This window comes from Mauremys mutica, chromosome 6, assembly GCF_020497125.1.
Source record: "Mauremys mutica isolate MM-2020 ecotype Southern chromosome 6, ASM2049712v1, whole genome shotgun sequence".
In the NCBI taxonomy this organism is placed as follows: Eukaryota; Metazoa; Chordata; order Testudines; family Geoemydidae; genus Mauremys; species Mauremys mutica.
The window spans coordinates 41,171,231-41,194,610 of NC_059077.1; the positions used below are offsets into that span (position 1 = coordinate 41,171,231).

Sequence of the window (23,380 nt, forward strand, 5' to 3'; positions counted from 1 at the left end):
ATAATTTGTGCAGATTTTTTCATAGCCTTAGAATTTGTATTACCTCTTACTGACTACTGTATGAAAAATCAAGAATGTGAGATACTTGTGAAGCAGTATATATTTACTTTTGCATTCCTTACTATTAAAGCGAACAAATTCTGAAGTCCTTTCTCAGCTCTCACTCAAGCCTTTCTAAGCATATTTCCTCAAAAGAACTGTGCCCAATGAGGACTGGTTAAAGACCTCAAATTTGGACCTCTGTTTAGCTTTGTGCATTTTTCAGCCAGGTATGTGGAAAGATTTGTCTGTCAAAATCCACATTCTTATTAGTGCAGGCAGAATCAAAACTGGTTCAGAATAGCTAGTTGACACGTTTTTACTGTCTGTTCTAGCACTCAGTTCGTACGACCCAGAGCAAAGGTTAGCAAACTTTATACAACAGATTGTATTTGAAATCAAGCATTGCTCCTTTTCTTAGTATGAGTGAGGCAGTGTTGCTAGACTTGTGCAAAGGAAATTGTGCTGCTGTGCAGCGCGACTTTCTCTGTTAAGCAAAGCAAGCACGTGTTGATATAGAGAAGCTGCAAGCCTTGGCTTACTGTAATATTAGCAAAGGGTACTTTAACAAAGAAATTACCACCAGGAACAGAACACTGTTTTAGTGTTCCTCCCTCTCTGCTTCCAAAGTACAGTAAAGAGATCACAGCAGTAAGTTCAAGAGGTTTTGCAGGATTGGGTAAGAACTGGAAGAGCTGGTACAGGACTTCTCAGAGTGTTGGAACAAGGTATCTTCCAAACCCACTGTACATTGATTTGAGCGAGTGATGTTGCAACCTGACATGCAGGGTTGCAGCACCTTTATGCTGCAGGGGCACCTAGGCCAAACCAGACCCGCGGTGTGACAAGAGCGGGGAGCCAGGCCCAGCCCCAAGCTGCAGGGTGAATGCACGGTGGGCTTGCTTTCCAACTTCCTCCCTGTGCCTCTCCTCAACACTGGGCCAGGATTAGGGTTGCAGTGCCAGGGCAAAGGGTGCTCTGCAGGTGGTCTGTGTCCCCTTGTTAGGGCAAAGAGAAGCAGGTGAAGGATTATGGCCTATGATTTTTGGTCTCCCCATGAATATGGGCCCTAGGCACATGCCTAATTGGCCTCTCTGTTAATCAGCCCTGCCTACTAGGTTTGAACTCTGCATTTTGATAGGATTTGTTATAACAGCTTCCATTCTTATCTGTATATTTCAAAGTCCATACTTGGCAAAAGGACAATCTCTGTAGTAATTGCCATACTGTACATTATTCTTCAGTTAAATATAATATCTGCCCATCCATTAATATGTAGCCAAAAGGTTTAGGCCAAAATTTTCAAACTTGGCAGCCTCTGGTTAGTTCCTTTCAATCCTGCTCCTGAAAAAACTCTCTCTTGTTTAACTTTGCATGCCTGAATATTTTTCAGAAGTATATGAGTAAATCTTTGCAGGTCTAGGATCCAAATCTCTGCTTGGGCTCCTGAAAAATCGAGTCATCTATTTTGAAGTGCAGAGTCCCCACAGCTCACATTGAAGATTTAGGGACAGATTTTCAATTTGGCCCTTCATATAATTTAGGCAGCTAAACTAGAGAATTTTGACTTGAATTGCTTTACAAACATCTTGACACTAACTGAATTGTAATGGTCATAAGTGGGGATGGGGAATTTGCAATTTACCGAGGCAGGGGTTTACTGTTGACATCTTTATTTTGACAAGGCTGGCTCCCAATGCCCTATAAACCCTAAACAATATAAATGTTCTACCTGACAAAAGTACAATAAACGGGTTTATATGTGTTATATTTTGAAATGACACTTACAAAAATGCATCCACGTGCTTCTGACTGTCTCTAAGAAAATATCTCCTTCTCTTGTATATCTTTAATTTGCTGGACATTTTTCCTCCTGGATGGAAAAGCTGTCATTTCTAGATAGTTATGACACATTGCGTCATAACTGAAGTCTAAAAATTGAACACCTTAAGCATATGTAAAAAGATGCAAAACTCACTGTCAAAGTTCATTTCTAATATCTGGTATGTTGCAGAATATTCATGTGTAGTATAGTTATGAATCAAGCCTTTTAACATCTCTAGCTTGAGCTTCAACCAGGGATGTTGCAAGACATTAAAATAAAGGAAGATTCCTAAAAATGTGAAAGGCAACTTTCAGCAATCTTTTTTCTGGTCTTGAGCAGTTTGTGACAACACCTAGTGAAAAGAATTTCAAAGATGAGAAATGGAAGGACTTTAAAAAAAAAATCTTACTTTTTAAAAAAGATTAATACTTCTTCATAAAGTGATTTGGTTTTGCCTTTCTGTTTATCAGTCTTTCTTGTTGCCCTTTAACCTGGCATATACGTCCGTCTAAAATGAGTTGTGTGTGAATTTTAGTCATGTCTTATACAGGATGCAGATGTTTTAATTCAGGGTTGGGCAAAGTTTTTGGCCCGAGGGACACATTGGGGTTGCAAAACTGTATGGAGGGCCAGATAGGGAAGGCTGTGCCTCCCCCAAACAGCCTGGACACTGCCCCCTATCCGCCCCCTCCCACTTCCAGCCTCCTGACTCCCCCCCTCAGAACCTCACCCATCCAACCCCCCCTGCTGCTTGTCCCCTAACCACCCCCTCCCCTAACCGCCCCCCCGGACCCCACCCCTTATCCAAGCCCCCTGCTCCCAGTCCCCTATCCACACCCCCGCCCCCTGACAGGCCCCCCCAGGACTCCCATACTTATGCAACCCCCTCCCCCCCATTCCCCATCCCCTGACTACCCCCCCACCCGAACCTCTGCCCCATCGAACAGTCCCCTACTCCCCTGACTGCCCTCTGGGACACCCTACCCCTTATCCAACCTCCTAGCCCCCTTACCATCCCGCTCAGAGCAGCATGTCTGGCAGCTGTGCCGCCCGGCTGGAGCTAGACACGCTGCTGCTCTTCTCCGCAGGAGCGCACCGCTCCGCCACCCAGAGCGCTGCCCGCACGGTGGCATAGCTGTGGGGGAGAGGGAACAGCAGGGGAGGGGCCGGGGCCCAGCCTCTCTGGCTAGTTGCTCAAGGGCTGGGCAGGACGGTCCTGCAGGCCGGATGTGGCCCACAGACCGTAGTGTGTCCACCTCCATTTTAATTGCTTGGGTTTTTTTAAATGCAAACTTTCTTTCTCTCCATGCATCCATAGGAAGAAAGAAAAATAGGACTTGTATGTTAAATTGAGCCATGTGTAGTTATGATGATGAGTATCCTAAGGCAAAAACAGGATTTCTCCCTAGGCCCATTTTTGATATTTTTTTTAACACAATCACATAACCTTACCCTGCCAATATATCCAGCCAAAACCTACAACTTTTTGTTCATGAACTGAGGACACAGTTTAATCCCACACAGAAATATGCCACAATGAAATACATTGTCAATATCTGTGTAATCCTATGAAGAAAAAGTAATGTTACAGGATTAGAGAGAGTAGAAAAAATGTCTGGTGGCTAAAATTATTATTAACCAGTTCCATTTTCTGTATTACATTGTCCCTTTCTAGTTCTGTGCAGCTATTCAGTCTTTTGACTAGAATTACCAGATTTTTTCTATATATATATATATATATATATATATATATATATCCAAACTTGATCAGCTAAACAAAAATATAAAGGTGGTGGAGGGAGAGGGAGAGATTGCTTCTACTCCTGATTAAGGCACTGGGAATTTTGACATTGAATTGACGGTTATAGCATCAGGAAAAAGGTGTGCATTCCTTTATGTGCCATATGAAACAACAGTGCTAGGAGAAAAGTATTTTAACTATAGTGCAGTTTAAAAAATATCAAGGAGCGTGGCCTTTTACATGTACATATTTAAAAAGAGTATTTGGGAGTTGGGGCTATAAATTCCTACAGGTATAAGAAGCCAGCTGATTTTTCAGGTCATGAATGATGTTGGCAATGTAGTTGTGGCCGTGTTGGTCCCAGGATATTAGAAAGACAAGGTGGATGAGGTAATAAATTATTATGGACCAACTTCTGTTGGAGAGAGAGACAAGCTTTCAAGCTACACAGCGGAAGAGCTTTGGGTAAGCTGGAAATTTTGCCTCTGAAGTTGGTCCAATAAAAGATATTACCTCGCCCACCATGTCCCCCATCAGGACATTGGCTTTTCTGTCTAGGCTATTATCCCAGTTTATTCTAGGCTTGCAAATAACATTTGTGAAAGATGCCTCCTGTGACAAATGTTACAAACTTTGGTGTGAAATGTCAGATTTTACTGCTTTTATAGGGTCAAAGGTAAAAACTGTCACTTGCTGAAATGTTAGTTGGTGGTGTGGTCATGAATGTTAATGGCAAAGCTGAAAGACAAATTCTCTGCTTTTATAGCTGTAAATGCGTTAGAGAGATTTCCAGCTTAAATGTTATGAAATACACAGAAGGTGTAACTGGTGCTAGTTGTTTCAAGTGAGTTTAGTACAGTTATAAACAGAGCAGGAAAATATATGGCTCACTCCTGTTTCCATTGAAATCAGTATCAAAGCTCCCACTGACTTCACTGGTACAGAATCTGCCCCCTAGTTCATAACTGTATTGTAGTGTGTTGTGGTATCAAACAATCAAACAAAAAGAAAGTAAGACTGTTATCAGTTGTCAGTACTTTACATGCAGTGTCATAGATTTAGTCTATATGTTTCTCATAATTCAACATCATTTTGTAAATGTTAATAATCCTGTGAGTATTGTGGCCCATGCTACGAATGTTTTGACTTTTCACCATTAAGCTGTTGTACATTCTCTTTTTCATCCAGCAGAGGGCTCCCCTCCTAAGCTAATAAAAATCATGCGGTTTACACCTAATTTAACAAAGTCAAAATACATTGTTAACTAATCTCCAGCCTTGGCAACACAAGATTGTTCTGTTTAAATTTTGACAATGTGTAGAGCTTAGGTTTCTCAATGCCTTGTAATTACTGGTAAAACCACATGTACTGTATTATAACAAGTATACACCAATAACTGTACACCACTCAGCCATGCCCAACAATCAGTCCTGCTTCTTACACTGTATGTCTTGCATGCAAACCACTTTAAGTAGCAGCAGCTATCGTGTAGTAAGAATTAGTATGAAATCTGATCTTTCAGGAGTTGTAAAAGCTATAAACTGCACACCAGTTGAGGTGAAGTGACTTGTAAAGATAAGTAAAGTCTCAGATGCAGCTGTAGTGCGCAAATGTGTGTTCATATATTCATGTGGGGACACACACCTGAATCGCATGTGTGGGGATGAATGGAAATTCATTTTTCCATGGGTCATTGGAGCCTAAACAAAAATTGGACTTGTACCGCTTTTCCACAGTGAAATTTCCACAGTGTGCCTTGTTTGTGTGCTAATTACAGTGCTGGTGTGGTGGTTGTTCCTCCCCCTCAGATCTCCTGTGGGAATACCATAGTGAACTGTGGCTGGTTGATGGAGATTGTGTGATGCATGCTGTACTCCCTCCCCCCTGAAAAGGGAAAGTGGCATCTCCAGCAGGTGAACAGTCTGTGCAAGCTCTAAGATCAGGACTTCTCTGATGGCTCCAAAACTCTGAGCCTTCCAGAGCACTGTTTAATACATCATACTGGCTAGATATTTTTTTTAAAAAATCCTATAGTAGAGTACATATCAATTACTACCAAAAGCTAGGTTTTTCTGTTCTCTCATAGTTTGATCATTAGTACAGAAAGACCGATTACCATCCAAGTGAAATATGCCATGTTATTTCCAGACAATACTGCTTCAAAGGGCAAGTAAAAATGGCTGTCCTTTAGTAGGCAAAGCAAGGAACTGTTGTAGGGGAAACCACTTAATTGGAAAATTAACTAAGATTGATGTATAGGGTTTTTTTCTGTGTAGTTTGGGTGTATGTCTGTATTTTTGTTTTGGGGGCCAGGAGTTGGCGTTGCATTAGCATTTTTGACAAATTGATCGCAAGGAATATAGCGAATTAGGAGAAATACTAGTTATGGTGTGGTAAAGGAAACAGGAAGTCTTAAGCCCCATCCCAGGAAGCCTGTTTCTCCTTTCACTTGCTCCTGATCTCCTTAAGTGTAACAGTTGAAGTGGTTACTTAACTGTCTTCACTACTGAGGGTAAAGGAGTGAAGCCATGTAAGTGAAGGGGGAAACTGACCCGTTAATTCCCTCTCCCTTCCCTCATCAAACATGCATACTCTACCTGACACTAAAATTTGGAAGATTGATTTGTCCCAATCACCTTCCTGCACCACATGCCCATGAAGCCATCTTTGTCTCACCAAGTAATAAAGAGAACATGTATCTGGTATTGGAAACCACCAGGACATAGGCATGTGTCTAATGGTTAAATTGATATTAATCTGACTGTGCAGTGTTGTTGTAGCAATGTTGATCCCAGGATATTAGAGACAAGGTGGCTGAGGTAATGTCTTCTGTTGGTGAGAGAGTGAAGCTTTCGAGCTTACACAGAACTCTTCTTCAGGTCTGTGTAAGCTCGAAAGCTTGTCTCTCTCACCAACAGAATTAGGTCGAATAAAAGATATTACCTCCCACACCTTGTCTTTCTGTTATTCTGACTAAACAGTTTAGAACTTCATTCTAAGGGTCTTCAATCAACACCTGTAGTTGGTCCTGTAAGTATGTGGGAGGTGGTGCAGGGCATGCAAACAAGCTACTTTTGCACTGGGCTGTTCTGAGAGGTACAGAACTTTACAAGGAAGCCTTTGATTCTATTTTTTTCTGAACTAACTCAGCCACTTCCTGTATCTGGCTGCTCATAGTGCTTTTCTTGACACTCGGTTACTTTAATACTGCATTGAGCAGCCTGTTACAGAGACTATTTTAAATCCACTTACAATGGTCTTCTCATTTACTTGGCGAAATGAGAAAGTTACTCCTGCATTGGCCATTTGTTAGCTGATGACAACTTTTACTTTGACTCTAGCTCCCCCCTCCCCCATCTGAAATCCCTGGCTCAGCAAATATTTGAACCTGCCCAAGTTAATCATGAAACTGAGATCTTTATCTGAGAGAGCCGGGCAAGCTACTGAGGTTTTTTCTACAGTACTAAAATCCTGTTCACTTTTTAATGATGAACCAGAAATGTGTGGATACCCGTTGCACAGCACAGAAGTTTAATTTGTTTAGAATAGAAGAGGGGTCTTGGATTTTCTGACTTCATGTTACAGCTCTTTCGAGTGGATTTTATGGAGTGTTAATTGGAAAGCACAGAGCGTCTTTTCAGAACTGTTCACCTAATTCATTCAGAGAAGTGTCCTAACAAAGGAATCTTTTGAAAAGACTTTTCTATGTGAAAGAATTGCTATCTGAACTTTTCAGGTTGTTGGATACAAGTATTACAGGGGCGAGCATTTGCGATGCATAATTTGCAAAGTAAGTGGTTTTGAATGTGTATGCGTTTCCCCCCCCCAAGTCTTTATAGAAATAAGGGTGTTTATATTTTCAGTACTTTATTATAATTGATCACCAGTCATAATGTGCCAGGTTAAGCTGGGGCAGTGGAAAATCACCTGTCTGTCTGTGTCCTGCCTGTTCTGGTTTGCCAGATGGAGTCACAGCAAGCTAGACTAGTTTGGGCTGAGCAGTAACCTGATTTAACAAGTCTGGCTCTCTAAAATTTGACCAATGGATTCAAAAAAAAAATGGGAAGAATTTTTTTTCCTGATAGCAGTTTTTGATGAAAGTTTAAATAAAAATCCATACTAACCTCCTATTAGACTAAATGTAGCAATATATTCTTTGTAGGAAATCTCTCATAACCTACTTTAAGTAATGTACTGTGGCAACTCAACTGTTTGAGGAGTAGGTGGGCTGGCTAAACCCTCAAGTTCAATGTTTGGACTTGTGTCTGGGAGCATCTTGCGTATCCTGTTACCCTCTGCAAATAGAACGAATCTTTGGTGCTTGTCTACCTAAATGGGGAAGAGAGGGAAGCTACTTCAAGAGGAGCTTAAGCATGATCCTGTGTAGGCAAACCAGCATGTACAAGTATTGAAGATGTTGGTACTGTAGCCATCTTCTTGCATGCTAGTACTTGTCTAAAAGGATAAAACTACAACGGGATAGCTGGGGTCGGGATGTGGGTGCAGTATGGAGGAGATGCAAATCATTTTGTTCATTTTAAAGTATTTGTGTAATATGTGCAGATTTTAGCTATACCCCGGTCAAAAGGATTTCTTAAGATGACTGAATTGCTTCAGTTACTTGTATTTTTGATATCTAGTTTTCTGCCTAGATAGAGGATAGTGAATATTGAAGTATTCATAAGTGCTGTGCATAGTAGCCCACATTCTTTAGAGGAGGCTCAGAGAGTAATAGTCAAAAAATCTTTTTTCATATTCAGTATGATTGAGAAGAAATATTTTTCAATAGAGAAGGAGGCTTCTGCTGATATAAAGTCAGATGTATAAATAAGAAAATGACAATGGCTGCTGCTTTCAGAAAATAACTAGCATGGTAAATGATGAGAGTGGGGCAGAGAAACAATAGGAAAAGGCAGACTAAATCGTATTGTGACTGTCAGGCTCTGTATGTTCTGAAGAGTCATTTTTCAAGATTTTGCTTAGTTTGGTTCACTGCCCTGCTTTAAAAAAAACAACTCATTAACATCTTTAGTATGAGATTGCAATATTTTATTTCTAGCTTTCAAAATTAAAGTGAAAATGTTTAACAATTGTATTGCACTCCAGAATAAGGAAACAAGACACTTGATATTATATAAAATGTATCAGGGCATTGTGACCATTTCAAAGTTGAAAACTCAGCACTGTTTAGAAGTGCAATTTTTGTTACATATTTGGAGTGCATGATTTCTTCCCCCCCCCTTTTTTTTATATGTAAAGTAGATACAAAAGGCTTTAAAAGGATCTTGAATGGTCATCTTTAGGTAACTTAGTGGGCTATTGAAACTGAGAAGTTTCCTGCCTATCTGTAAACACAGATCCACTATATGTATTTAAAAAAAAAAAAAAAAAAAAGCTACGTGCTGCAGCATATCAGCCTTTGTCAACCTGCCAGCAGTGGAATGTACCATGCTGCAAAGAGTCAGAAAAATAAAATGGAAAAGTCAGCATAAGGAGAACATACTCAGTCTGTTTGTGTATAACATCATTCATATATTGCAATTCTGTTTAAATGTAGGTTCTTTCTGAAACTGAAATTGTTTTAAGATTAGTGTAGAACAAAATGATGAAACAGGAGTGGTCTGGTGACATTATTTTGACATGATTGGCTGAGGATTATGATGTAATAGGTTACAGTGCAGCCCCTTATAGGTTTTAAAATGAATTCCAAGACACCATTACAAAGAGAGCCTGATTCTTTTTTCTTATAACTGAGCTTTACTCAGTGAAACCCATACAAATGTACAACACTGTTTGGAATATGGAAGAACTGGATCTAGAATATCCCAAGACAGATATAAATTGTGGCACAGACTTGATGTTTTACATAGAAATGGATCCACCAGGTAATACTGCAGTTTTATTGTAAAAACCTAGTTCATTTTGGTCTTTATGATAGCTGCTGCAAAATCCTGATTAGATGTTTAGGATTTACTTACTTTGTCATTGATGCAAATTATTTTTTTCATAAATTGGAATTAAATTGTGGTTTTAATGCATAGAAGTAGCCATTAGAATCATAGCCTGTAGTAAATACCTTTTTTCTTCTTTAATAAGAATTGAATTGAATTCAGGTGTTTCAGTTTTGATTGTATTCTCTCAGATGTAGTCTTAGTTCTGTTTATATACTAAAAACGTTGCATCATTTTTATTTTTATTTTTGCTATTTCTGCTCTATATTATGACTGACAAGAGCTCCTATAAATACACTTGTATTTCCTGATACAGTGATTACACATCAGTATGCAGGATTGTCTTGGCGGAAACATTTTAAAATCTAACAATAACTTAAATCCTCAGTTTGTATCATTTAGTCATTTGATATTGGAATTGTTATACTATCCTGACACACTCTTTATTATTATAAAAACATTGTCTTTTGCAGTCAAGCATATTATACAAACAATCATATACATAAATAATGTAAAAATTACTATAGAACTCAAAACCTTGTTTCATTTTTAATGCTGATTCCAATGTTGTCCTCCTAGCTAGTAAGACAGAAATGCTGCAGTATCTTTTTTGGCACCCAGTGGTGTATGTATGCAGCTTTGACATTGAGAAAAGGGGATGTGGTTTTTAATCAGACTTGGCATTTGGAACACAATTTATCCTGTCAAATACTAAGATTAACACTAGGGATATTTGGGTCACAGATGGGTTCCTGAAAGTGGTTTTTAGCAGATCATTGTATAAAATAGTGAGGATCAGAGAAACTCAATTCCTCCTCCTAAAACATATAGTATTGCTGTGGTGTTGCTGTTTTTATTACCCACAGCAGCTCTTGTACAAGAAAGGAGCAAAATTCCTCCTGGATAATTAAATAGGAGGAAAAATAAAAATGAAACTTGACATGTTTTGTTATTTGTAATGATCTCAAGATAGACATTTGTTGTAGGAGGTGGACTAAGGTGAAAACAAACTTCAGTTTAAACATTTTTGCCCCCCCAAATTTTTTTTTTTGGGTTGTGTTTTGCTTGAAATGTATTCTTCAGTAACCTACATCTTTTGGTATAGTACATCCTTATGGTGTAATTGTTTGTTGCCAGTAAAATATCTTGATTTATTTGGTATCTTTCAAAGATTGCCAATAACAGAAACAGTGTGTTTTGCAATCATTTTAGCTTTCTGTTGACATGATGATTGTTGTAAATCATAGCACAGATTAGAATTTTGAGGCATGTACTATTTAATTTGCAGCTGGGCTACAAACAACTTTTTTTTCCTCCCTCCTCTGCAGCACTGCCTCCTAAACCACCAAAACCTAATGCTGTAATTAACAACGGTATGAATAACAACATGTCTTTACAAGATGCTGAATGGTATTGGGGAGATATCTCAAGGTAAGACAGAAAAAAGCATGCATGTATTTGCTATATTATCTTTGTATTCTACTTAACTACAGAAGAATGATTGTAATAAGAACCATTTTCAGAACATTTTCCAACACAAACACAACATAGATGGTTTTGTTGCAAAGATGACTAAAAAGTGACTGACAGTTAGAATGCAGTATGTCCAAAAATATAATTCTTTGTGAGTTCTATTATTTTAAGACCTCTATATGAAACACTAGCATGAAAGGACAACCCTGAGAACCATCATTTTTCCCCCTTCTTGTATCCAAGACCAGAACTCTGAGGCACAATACTGTTGTGTTAATAAACCAGACTAAAAAATGTTGTATATAAGCAACATTTTTAACCTTACTATATATAGGTACAGTAGGGTGTCACTGGATGCTCCAATTGTGCAGACTTGTATGAACAAGTAGTAAGAACTTTGCATAAATATAAATCTGTTCCAGCAGTGGGAGGGTATTGGGTACAGCATTTTTATATTCCATTTGTTCACCAGTAGAACTATGAAATGAATGTAATGTTCTTAAGGAGATAAAGAAGGCTGATGAAAAAGGCAAAGATGTATTTCTGTTTTAAGAAAGATAGAGGGAGAAATGACAGATTACAGTGAGGAAATGAGTAAGAGGTAGTCATAGGTTACTTTTGCTTTCATTTTAGGGAAGAAGTAAATGAGAAGCTTCGTGACACTGCTGATGGTACCTTTTTGGTACGAGATGCTTCTACCAAAATGCATGGAGACTACACGCTTACATTAAGGTAAAATATTCAGCTAGATTCTGATATTGGAATATATTTTTACAGAGCTGCATTTAAAAATGCTACTTTCTTTTAGCATGAGCATCTGAAGTATGGCTGACTGTTTTCCAAACTTTATTTACAGGAAAGGGGGAAATAACAAATTAATCAAAATATTTCACCGAGATGGGAAATATGGCTTTTCCGACCCATTAACTTTCAACTCTGTGGTTGAGCTAATAAACCACTACCGGAATGAGTCTCTAGCCCAGTATAATCCTAAACTGGATGTAAAATTACTTTATCCAGTATCCAAGTACCAGCAGGTAACATTTTTTATTCTCTTTTTATTCTGCTTATGTACAGAAAAGTTATTAGCCATTCAATATGGAGAAACTCACTTCAATTAATATTTGAGATAAGAATAAACTGGATCTAAGACTTAAAAAAAAAAAAAGCAACTTTACAAATTGTACATCAAATAATACAAACTTTAAATACTGTAGATAGCTCATTAAGAAATAAACATACCAGGTTAAATATGACAATTTTAATGATGAAATATATCATTTTCAGCATAATGCTGCATGCTGGCAGTGCAAAACTGTCTTTTGTGCTTAATTTAATTTCACATATGCATATTATATGCATTCAGTACATCTCTTCTCCATATTGTAAGAGAAATGTCAAGTTATATTGTATTTCTTTTCAATGGTCACTTTTTTCTTAACCAATTTTATTATGAAAATTTGTACTGTGTAACTGTTTCTTTACTGGATATATTTCCTTCTGCTTATCCTCTCAGGATCAAGTTGTAAAAGAGGACAGTATTGAAGCAGTGGGAAAGAAATTACATGAATATAACACTCAGTTCCAAGAAAAGAGTCGAGAATATGACAGACTCTATGAAGATTATACCAGAACATCTCAGGTGAGTTATCTTTGAAGCAGGACTTGTAGAGTGCAGGACTTCTTATTTGGTTTTAGAAGGACACTGATATAAATTGCTAATGTTAACTTTGAGATACTTTTTTTCTTTTCTTCTTTTAAAAGACAAAAGTTACTTGATGTGATAGTTCAGTAAGTTGGAATCGTTTACTCATGTCTGAGCCGTTACCCTCTGCACAATATAACCATAGGTTGGTACCCACTCTTGCAAACACACAATATGGAGAACTCCTATTGGTTTGGCAGCAGCTCTGCATACTGACCATTTGTAGGGTCTTGATCCCCATGCCTTGAAGGCACAAATTAAAACGACCACAATACCTTAGAATTTCTTTCGAGAGAAAAGTATCATGTGCAAAATGTATGGAGCGTGGATGTGACAACTAGACACAGTGCAGGAAAGAATAGCAACCCACCTCCCTCATATTTACCAATAATTAGCAGAGCCTGGAAATGCCAGGGAAGTGGCACTGTTTTATAGTTGCAGAATGAATGCTGTGCCTTCTGGAACCTGCAAGAAACTACCTAAAAGATGGGAATTTTATAGCATACTAGAAGTGTGGGTGAAACCCCAGATAATCACTCAGATCAGCTTAGTATTTCAAGAGTCCCAACTATAGCTGTAAGGGTACAACGGGTAAAGTGAGGGCAGTGTTGAAAGGCTCCCATTGGAAAAACAAAACTAATATATAAAACAAATATAGTAGATAATTCTGCGTGTGGTCATTGCCTTTCTTGGAAAGCAGCATCACTGTAGCAAGTTGTACAAGGCTTGCTTTTCATATATTGGAAGAGTCCACAGACAACACATATGTTGCTTCAGGGATACTAAAGTACAATCATTTTGCTACAAGATAACTTAAACCTTTCCAGAGATATATAGGCCAACAAATCATCCCTTCAGTTTTTTAGGGACTATAATGATGATTACTTTATTTTCAGGAAATTCAAATGAAAAGAACAGCTATTGAAGCATTTAATGAAACAATAAAAATATTTGAAGAGCAGTGCCAGACACAAGAAAGATACAGCAAAGAGTATATTGAAAAGTTTAAACGGGAAGGAAATGAAAAAGAAATTCAAAGGTTGGTACCAGTGCTTATCTGTTTAAAATGTGTGTGATTTAGACAAAGTAAAAATATACAAAGTCCATACGTGAGATGGAATGTCAGCAGAATAAATCTGAAGTGCAGTGGGTGACAACTTGCAAATTTTCCAACTGAATCTTGAAAAATAAATCTTGTCTTAGATGTTTACAAGTGAAAATAGGAAACCTGGATTATGTACCAGGATCTAACAAAGTATAACAAACCCAATTCTTCTCTTCAGAATAATGCATAACTATGAGAAGTTGAAGTCTCGAATAAGTGAAATTGTGGACAGCAGACGTAGACTAGAAGAGGATTTAAAGAAGCAAGCAGCTGAATATAGAGAGATTGATAAACGTATGAACAGTATTAAACCAGACCTTATACAGCTGAGAAAGACAAGAGACCAGTACTTGATGTAAGTACATGTATGAATTACGAAGAATTTAGTTTTCCCATAATGTCCAAATTTTACCAATTAAAAAAATGTATAAACCTGTTTTTAATTATTTTCCAGGTGGTTGACTCAAAAAGGTGTTCGGCAAAAGAAGTTAAATGAATGGCTGGGCAATGAAAATACAGAAGAGTGAGTATTTAAGGAATTGAATATTCCTGAAATCAAATAATTCTACACAGTAATGAGTTTAAGCATGTTTAGTTCAATGACTGTAGGAAGACTCTCGGGCACAGCACAGTGTATCTGAGCATATCTGATACTGGTTTGGACCTGAATCTGTTTTACTGAGAATATGAGCTAGGGCACCAGTCTTATCCTTTGCTCTTCTATAGATACCTAAGAGAGGTGTATGGTCAGGTGACTATAATGAGGAATTGGAATCTAGGATTCTGGGTTTGGCTCTTGACTCCATCACTGACCTCTTAAGAGACTTGAACTTAAACTCTAACCTTGCTGCTCCTGTCGGTAAAATGGGGATCATATGATATAAATACCTCAGAGGGGTATCATGTAGCTGAATTAATATTTATAAAACACTATGAGAAATTCTGATGACAGACTCTTTACAAGTGCAAAGTATTGGTGGTGGTATAGTATCAACCATCACCAGAAATGGACAGAATGGAATAGCTCATCCAGAGCATGGATCTGCTCTGCCTTTATATTCCAGTTTGACTTTTCTGAGTGGAGGCAGGTATTGTTCTGTCATTAAAGCAAATGAGTTGGGTACAGGTTTTTAACTTGCTTTGGCCACTGGATCATCACCACACATAGATCATGGGTGAAAAGTGCTGATCATGTAACTGATGAATATTACAGGCTATGTGAAGTGGCTATAGTGATGGATTTTAGTTTCCCTTTAAAACCAAATCTAACCAACAGAAGAATGCAAAGAGTAACTTCATGAATCAATAGTTTAAAAAAAATAAAACCTGAATGTGAGAAGGGATGTCAGTGGAATACATATCCTGTTAACATTATCACCCTGTGTTGCTTCCTGTCCTTGCCTTCTACACGGCCTTTCTTGGTCAAAGGTAGCAGCAGCAGCATGGTCAGTGGTGTGTTTTTCTATGGTTCCACTCTAGCTTTGTCCAAAATAGTGGTTTGTCTTTTCTTAGTTGTCTTCTATTGCTATAGAACTGGTGCAGCTCCACTAGGATTGGCAATCATGGAAGTATTGGACGGACAGGGCACAGGCATTTTTACAATCATGTTGTTTAACCTTTCAGAGCACAGGTAGAAGATAAGGTGGTAAAAATGTAGGCAGCCAGTCCCCATTAGCCCTCCCATCATTGTTATGACAAGAATTCTGCACCAAAGTGCAGATACATAACCACAAACAAAGAATAACTATGAATGGAATGATGTCAGATTGAAAGGAGATCTCAAGTGGGTTTCCACAGGGATCTGTTCTGGGTGTTAGTTAACATCTTTATTAATGACCTGGATGGAGGAGTAGAGAGCAAAATGAAATTCAACAAAGCCAATAAGGTGCTACAAATCACTGGAGGCGATAGTACCACTCTACTTAGCGCTGGTTAGGCTCAGTTGGAGTACCTTGTCCAATTTTGGTCACTGCTGTATAGAAGGAATGTAGCAAAACTGGAAAGGATCCAGAGGCAAGCAACAAAGATGATCAAAGGGATGGAATGCAAGCCATATGAGCAAAGGCTGAAGGAACTGGTTATGTTCAGTTTGGAAAAGAGGAGATTAAGTGGGGGACATATTAGAGATCTTCAAATACTTGAAAGGCTGCCATAAAAAAAATTTGAGAAAATTTTGCTCTCTTGCCACAGAGGGGAGGACAAGAGGCAATGGGCTCAAACTACAGCATAGCAGATTTAGATTAAATCTCAGGAAATACTTCTTAACTATAAGAAGAGCAGGACAATGGAACAAGCTGCCTAGGGAAGTCGTGGAAGCTCCATCACTGGTTTTCAAGGACAGGCTGGATAGCTATCTGTCTTAGATGATTTAGACACAACTAGTCCTGCATCTTGACCGGGGGGTTAGACGAGATGACCCTTGCAGTCCCTTCTAATCCTTTGGTTCTATTATTTTATTCTTAACGCTAGAACTTCTCCAAAAGATTTGGAGAAGATTTCTCCAAAATAAAGCTAGCGCAGACAAGGCCACAGTTTGGGAACATAGGATCCAAATATGAAATAAAACGTTGAAAAAATAGCTTTTTTTTTTATTTTGTGTCTTTCCTTGCTAATGAGCCATCTGATTTCTGCTCAAATTTATGCTGACACCATTCAGATTGTTTTCTGAAGTTATAATATAGCCAACATAAACACTGAAAATGAGCATAAACAGACAACTGGGATCCCTGTCTAGGAGATGGCTGGAGTTAGAGTGGTAGAAATACAAATAAGGAAAATGGGGTGTGGCAGGATAAGGAAGGTAGATGGTGTTCATTAGTGAGAGAAACCAGAATCTTCCAAAGAAACTGAATTCCAACAGTAGACACTGGTGTTTGTAGCACAGATTGAGGCTAACTAGAATCAAGGAATCGGGGATGAATGAGAAGCTGTATTTACTCAGTGCTTGAAAAACTGACCAGATACCTACTAGCCAGAGGTCTAAATCTACTAGCCAAAAGTATACTGATGGACAAATTTGGAGGGGCCCACCAGTGCAGGCTGGCAGCCATACCGTGGTGTGCGGGGGGAGCGCTATTCCATTTCTCCACAATCTCCTGCTGCTTGTTTTCTGTCAAGGTCTTTTGACCCTGGTTGGAGGCTTCATCTAGCTACAGTAGTCTGAATAACTATGAAATTCCATCCCATGTGGCTGGGATGTAACACTGTAGCACTACTGAATGTGGCTTGCTGGTGTAGGCAAATGATTCTTGCTTTGGGTGTGAGAGATCCTGGGTTCAAAAAATCTTGGACAAGCCCTTGCAAAGGCTGTGTTTGAGGGCTGGACTTGATGAATTCTCGAGGTCCCAATGAGCACTACATTTCTCTGATTATCCTTTTCATGTTTGTACAGCCAATACTCTATGGTGGAAGATGATGAGGATTTGCCCCATCATGACGAGCGAACATGGAATGTGGGAAATATCAACAGAAGCCAAGCTGAAAATCTGCTGCGGGGAAAACGGGATGGAACGTTCCTTGTTCGGGAGAGCAGCAAACCGGGCTGCTATGCCTGCTCTGTTGTGTATGTATCCTGATTTTTTGCATTGTTTGTAAAGCATAGGGATGACAATGAGGTTAAAAAAAATTGTTCCTAGTAAGTTTACCTGGGTGATGAGCAGATATCCTTTTAGGGCCTGATCCCATTGACTTCAGCAGCTTGGGTCTGGGCTGTCAGGCATAGGATCATCTACCCTCATTGCTGCTCCTCTCCCTCCTGCAAAGTTCAGCCCTGGGAAGTTCCCACAGATGGACCTTATAGCAAAGGGGGAGAATGACAGCATAGAACTACTGGCTGTCAATCCACTAAGTTTTGTACCTTCTGCCTACCAAAAACAGTGTGTAAAGCATGACACACTGAGAATTCTGGTTAGATTTAAGATGAATGGAATTATTCCAATGTAGAATGCTGTCATTTTATATATTTACCAACATTTATTTGTTCACTGTCAATTCACTATTCTCTAGCCTGCTTTTTAACATGTAAACTTTGCTTTCTTGACAAATTAAAAACCTTTCTATTTTTTTCCTTTTAGGGTGGATGGAGAAGTAAAGCACTGTGTCATAAACAAAACTCCTACTGGGTATGGATTTGCAGAGCCATATAACTTGTACAGCTCTCTTAAAGAACTGGTGCTACATTACCAACACACATCACTCGTGCAGCACAATGACTCTCTCAATGTCACACTAGCCTACCCAGTATATGCACAGCAGAGACGATGAAGACCTTAATGCTCTGTTTTAAAACAAAAAAATCAACAACACTGAGGCCTCTGGAGAGAGAAGGTTCCTTTCAGCCTGATTTGTGAATTTCAGCTGCAGTATCAAAGCTGTCTGTCTTCAGATGGGACTAGAGCTTTCTTGACAACTGCAGTGGGAGAGATCACAGTATTAAGCTGTGAATGTATGTTTCTAATCTAAAGTGCTTTTTTATTGAGAAAAGAAAAACACAACAAGAGAGGGAAATGCTATACCTATCTCCCTGCAGGAACATAGAGGCCTTTAACCATGGTGCTTGTTTACGATCTCTTTGAAGCTTTACCAGCTAGAATGTGGGATTCTGCAGACCCAAGGGGCAACAGGTCTGTGTAATTCTGTTAATGGAATTTCTCAGTCATGGCGAGGTTCAGATTTGGTGTTGCTGTACTCAGTGGATCCAGGCACAGAGCATTGTGGATTTTCGTTTCCTGATGAATGATATGTAGCAGAATGGCACTTTCACTTATAAGGGACACTTTAAAAAGACTTCGGTTACAGTATGTTGTTCAGAGGAAATGATGTAGTAGCAAAGTGCCAGGAAGTGTTTTGTTTAGACGTTTAAAATCCCGTGTTAAGAACATATTTAAGACTGAAGAGAATGGGACTTTCAATGGCATACGGTATATAAAAATGTACATAGTGGATGACTAACGATCATCAATGGAAACTATCAATACCAAACTGCTTCTATTTTCTCGTTTCTGTTTGCTGAAAGCTGAATCCTTAGACAGTGCTATGCAATACTGAATTTTCTTTTGGTTGTATTTCTTTTTCAAGTATACCTACAGGATAAGCTTTTTTCTGTTTTTTGTTGCCTGAAAATGTTTTTCCTGAGTATTATTTTTTGTTAATATTCATTTTGTTGTTCGGAGTTTTTTGTTTTGTTTTGTTTTTTTAAGAAATGTACAGGATGCCAGTAAAAGTTGGCTTCAGAATTAAAACTATGAATATTTTACAGTTTTCCTTGTATAGAAGGTTTAAAAAGTTTTTGTGGGTTTTTTTGGTTTTTTTTTTTTTTTTTACTAAATATTTTGTTGGGCAGTGCCTGATAAGCTTCAAAGCTGCTTTATTCAATAAAAATATATGAGCATTACAAAGTATCACTGAGTCTAACAATATTGTTTCAAGGATATCTTTAGAATATGGTACCACGCTATATTTGCTTCTTAAAGCCTTTTGAACTTCTGTCCTGATTGTCTTTGTATTTGGAAGGGAAAAAAAAATGTGCATCCTCTTCTGAATGTTACTGTGGAAGAACAAATGAAAAACTGGATACAATAGTAGTCAGTTTGGATTTCAAGTTCAATCCACATAGTAAATCCATCGTAAAAAGTAAATCCAGCATCTTGACCGACCATGGTAGACTTTTTGTCAGCATGTCAAGATACCTTTCATTTCATATGAAGGAAGATTCTCTAAAATGTTTGGTTTTTGTATTACTAGAAAAAGACCCCCAAGTTTGTTCTGAACAATAGAGTACAAGATAGAGTAAATTCAGATGGGAAAACCTTGCTTTTTTAACATTACAATTTCCATAACACACTTTTGTTATTTTCACAAACTTATTTACTGAAAGGTAATGTCATCTAAAAGAACAAATTTAAAATTCCAGGTACCAAAGAGTTACAGGATTTCTATTAGTTAAAGAAACAAAGGATGTCAGTGTCCCATTTACCAAAATTGTAAAGGATTATTCATTGTGGGTTTCTGACATGGTTATCCACTCACAACAGTGGATAAATTCATGCTGCTACTTCACGTTTTGTGGATTAATAGGGCAATGATGTCTAAGAGGAATCTTAAAGATTTTTTAGTCCAGCTGAGATATGAATTGGTTTTTCCTTGAACTACAAGTGGAACAGCCTTTATTGTTAAAGGGAGCTAGTTGCATGCACAATGGCAGGAATAAATCCCATTGAGTTCTCCGACTATTGCCCCCCTTTAAAAAATGTACATCTCTTAAAACAAAGTATTAAGTACTTATTTAGAAATTTTTACCTTTTAGAAATACTGTTAGGCAATTAGTTTGTCACCTGTGGTTTATTTCTACATTACCTCTTCATTTCTGATGCTGTGAGGTTTTTGTTTTTATTTTGTTTTTGGTTTTTTAGCCTGTTGACTTTGCTTTTCTGTGGAATGTATTTTATCTTACCAGAACCTAATCTTTCACATATCAGGGAGCAAAGCTCAACCATCATTAATGTCTCAGGACAATTACAATTTCAAAATCATGCTGAACTTTTTTCCAGTTATACAAGCCTACAAGTTCATCTCTCCTTCCCAGGCAGACTTCTCAGAGTGAGACAATCTAAATTTGTTTTTTGTAATGCCTTTCCTTTACTTCACCAATAATTCTGCTTTAAATGTCATTCAACAGAGCTCGAAATTCAAATCCATCCAGTACACAGCAGTTAAGCAACCTTCATACTATGTCAAAATATCCTTGTAAGGATAAACAAAAATTAAAAATGTTGGAGGAAAAGTATTACAATTATTTTCTTTAGGCAAAATGTATATAGCCTGGATTGATGTATCACTTAAAACACTTTTCAGGAAAGGATGTAGTTAGACCTGGGGTTCTCAGACATTTTTAGTGGTGACCCCTTTCACACAGCAAGCCTCTGAGTGCGACCCCCCCCTTATACATTAAAAACACTTTTTTATATATTTAACACCATTATAAATGCTGGAGGCAAAGTGGGGCTTGGGGTGGAGGCTGACAGCTCGCGACCCCCAGTTTGAGAACCCCTGGGTTAGACATTTAGGACCTGACTTTCCTCTCATGTCCACAGAAGTCAGTGGGCCTAGTTCTCAGCTGGGATCCATTGGGTTGCTCCATTGCCTTCAGTGGTGCTAGGCCGATTTACACTACCTGAGGATCTGTGCTTATGGTGGAGAAAAACTAGTATATGTGAGAATCAGGCCCCTGTCTTCTCTTGCACAAACAAGGACAAACAAGCACAAAGCTAAGAAGATTTTTTCATTAAGGCATCTTAAGGTGAAATTTAGCCTGCACAAGGTCTATGCACTACTTAAGGATCATTTAAACCCTCAAAATAGGGCTTTAGTTGGTTTGATGTGGTGCCTAGTCCATGTGTGGACTCTGCAAAGTGAGTTGTATAGTACTGCAGCTTTGTCAAACACCCTTTTTGATTGCTGAGGTTTATGTCTTTAATATATTGTATGATCCACTCACTTTGGTTGAACTAAACCAGCTTTAATATACCTGGAAACTCAAACTTCATATGAACATGAAACAAAGATATGTTGATGTAACTGAAGAAACATGGTGCTTTTAATGTAATTTAGCGGAATTTTTTCCATCTAATATGATTAAAGTGTTTGAATACTTAAGTCTCTGAGTTGCCGCAGTACTTTTTACAAGGCTGCTGAAAGGTAGATGTACATGTGACCACAAGAAAAGTGAGAGAAAGCAAATTATTGTTTCTTTAAACTGAAGCTTAGATTTCGTGTGTGGGTGTGAATGGATCATAAGCTAGATGCACCTTTCACCAAACAGTGTCATTTTCTCATTCAAGCACATGCTGTCACTCATTTCTTTGTTTAAAAATAAATACACACACACACAAACCCTTTTAGGTGAAAGTTGTTTCCAAATAAAGTGAGAAGATTGTGTAGTTCTGTTTTTAAAAACAACTCATCTGGATGGTTCACTTATCTATCAAAAAATCTGTAAAGCCAAATCTTCTGTTTAACGCCAGCTGTTCTGTAGAAAAGGAGTGGCTTTGTCTTGTAATTGGCAATGAACTATAATGCTTGGGAAATCCTTCTGATGCTTCTAATTGGGAAAACTTCTGCCAGTTATAACACAGTGCTTTTGCTATGCATGGTATTCAGTTGGGAAAGTGAATCCTGATATTATTTTTCTTCGGGGTCACTTTAGAAATGGGCAGCTCAACGCACAATGCCTCCCATGGGACAAGGTTCCAAAATGCAACATTCTGTACAAAAAAAAATATGAACTATTACTATCATAGAAGGCCAAACTGGACTGGTGTGTGAGTTGATAGTTACATTGCACTTGTCCCTATGAGACTGCATTAGCTGCCCACGATGCTGCTATTTTTTGTATTCTTGTTTTAAAAAATAAAGCTCTGTTCTGTTAAATGTCTTTAAAACATTAAAATGACTTTGTTTAAAAAATGGTTTTGGAGGAGATGGAAGGTAGGATGGGTTGTAAATTGCCTTTACAAGGCAATAATAAAAATGTGCCTCCTTGAAATTTTGTTCAAGCTATAGATTTGATGGAGCTGTGTCTTGTTTTTAAGTTGCTTTAAAAATTGTACTAGGTCTTCAAACAGAATAAAGATTGTTTTGAAACTGCATTTTACTTGTTGAGGCCTCACTAAGGACTTTTTGAGAAGTTAGTTCAACAAGTTACATCACTGACTCCTATGGTGTGCTTGTTCCCCACTTTATAGAGGAGAATTGAAGGTGCATATTGGTGAAGGGAGCTAATTAGCTTATGATTTATACTCATTCTTAGTTCTTCTAACTTAGTGAAGTGAGACTAGCCACTGAAGAGCTCTGAAGTAGTCTTGTGCATATAATTACACCAAAAATTGTACTTATCTTAGATCAGTGACACTGCAAAATCAATGTAAGGTTAATGCGCCTGTTCCCTATACCTTCAGACTCTAGGGGTAATCCTGGCTCCACTGACGTCAATGAGGGTTTTGCCATTGACTTCAGTGGGGCCAGTATTTCATCCCCTGTATCCAAATTTAACCTAGCAGCATGAACACAATCATCTACAAAAAAACAAGAAAAATGTCATTCTCAATGTTGTTTTCTTCCAGACTTTGCTAGTGGGAAATGTCTAATTGTCTCCACTTTGTAAAAGAGGGTGGACTTGAGAAAAACAATCAAGATTTCCCTTTCCATCTGCCCTAACAAAAAACAAAAAAATCCAGACATCTGAAGGCTTATAACCTTATCTGGGGAGGTCAGGTGACAGTTCTATCCATAGCAAATGTTCCATCCTAGAAGCACAAATAGTTCAAATTATAATTGCATACTGGGGCCTCCAGAAATCACAGCATGCAAATAATAATAGTTATTAATGTTTTCACAGCCCTAGTAGAGCTCCCATTACTGGACACTCACCAGGGTCCCATGATGCTGGACCCATGTACTCATAACCTTCCCTTAATCCTGGAGCCTATCCAAATAATCTCTTGGGCCTCTCTGGACTACTGCCTGGGCATAAACACTGACTCTT

At 38.3% G+C, this 23,380-nt stretch overlaps 1 protein-coding gene across 3 annotated transcripts in view; it reads left to right on the top strand.

The window, feature by feature from the left end:
• PIK3R1 (phosphoinositide-3-kinase regulatory subunit 1) overlaps nucleotides 1-22,484 on the top strand; it is a 76,334-nt gene extending 53,850 nt beyond the window's left edge. Inside the window, exons 1-10 of one of the 3 annotated variants that reach the window (XM_045020733.1) lie at nucleotides 7,038-7,395; nucleotides 10,885-10,987; nucleotides 11,663-11,761; nucleotides 11,886-12,066; nucleotides 12,546-12,671; nucleotides 13,631-13,773; nucleotides 14,018-14,194; nucleotides 14,294-14,362; nucleotides 17,231-17,401; nucleotides 17,913-22,484. In XM_045020733.1, coding sequence (XP_044876668.1) covers nucleotides 7,380-7,395; nucleotides 10,885-10,987; nucleotides 11,663-11,761; nucleotides 11,886-12,066; nucleotides 12,546-12,671; nucleotides 13,631-13,773; nucleotides 14,018-14,194; nucleotides 14,294-14,362; nucleotides 17,231-17,401; nucleotides 17,913-18,102 — 1,275 coding nt within the window. In that variant the 5' untranslated portion in view covers nucleotides 7,038-7,379 and the 3' untranslated portion in view covers nucleotides 18,103-22,484. Of the gene's footprint in view, nucleotides 1-7,037; nucleotides 7,396-8,855; nucleotides 9,491-10,884; nucleotides 10,988-11,662; nucleotides 11,762-11,885; nucleotides 12,067-12,545; nucleotides 12,672-13,630; nucleotides 13,774-14,017; nucleotides 14,195-14,293; nucleotides 14,363-17,230; nucleotides 17,402-17,912 lie in introns of those variants that run through there. The other 2 variants (XM_045020732.1, XM_045020730.1) reach the window with 2 other exon arrangements.
• The last annotated feature ends 896 nt before the right edge of the window (nucleotides 22,485-23,380 follow it).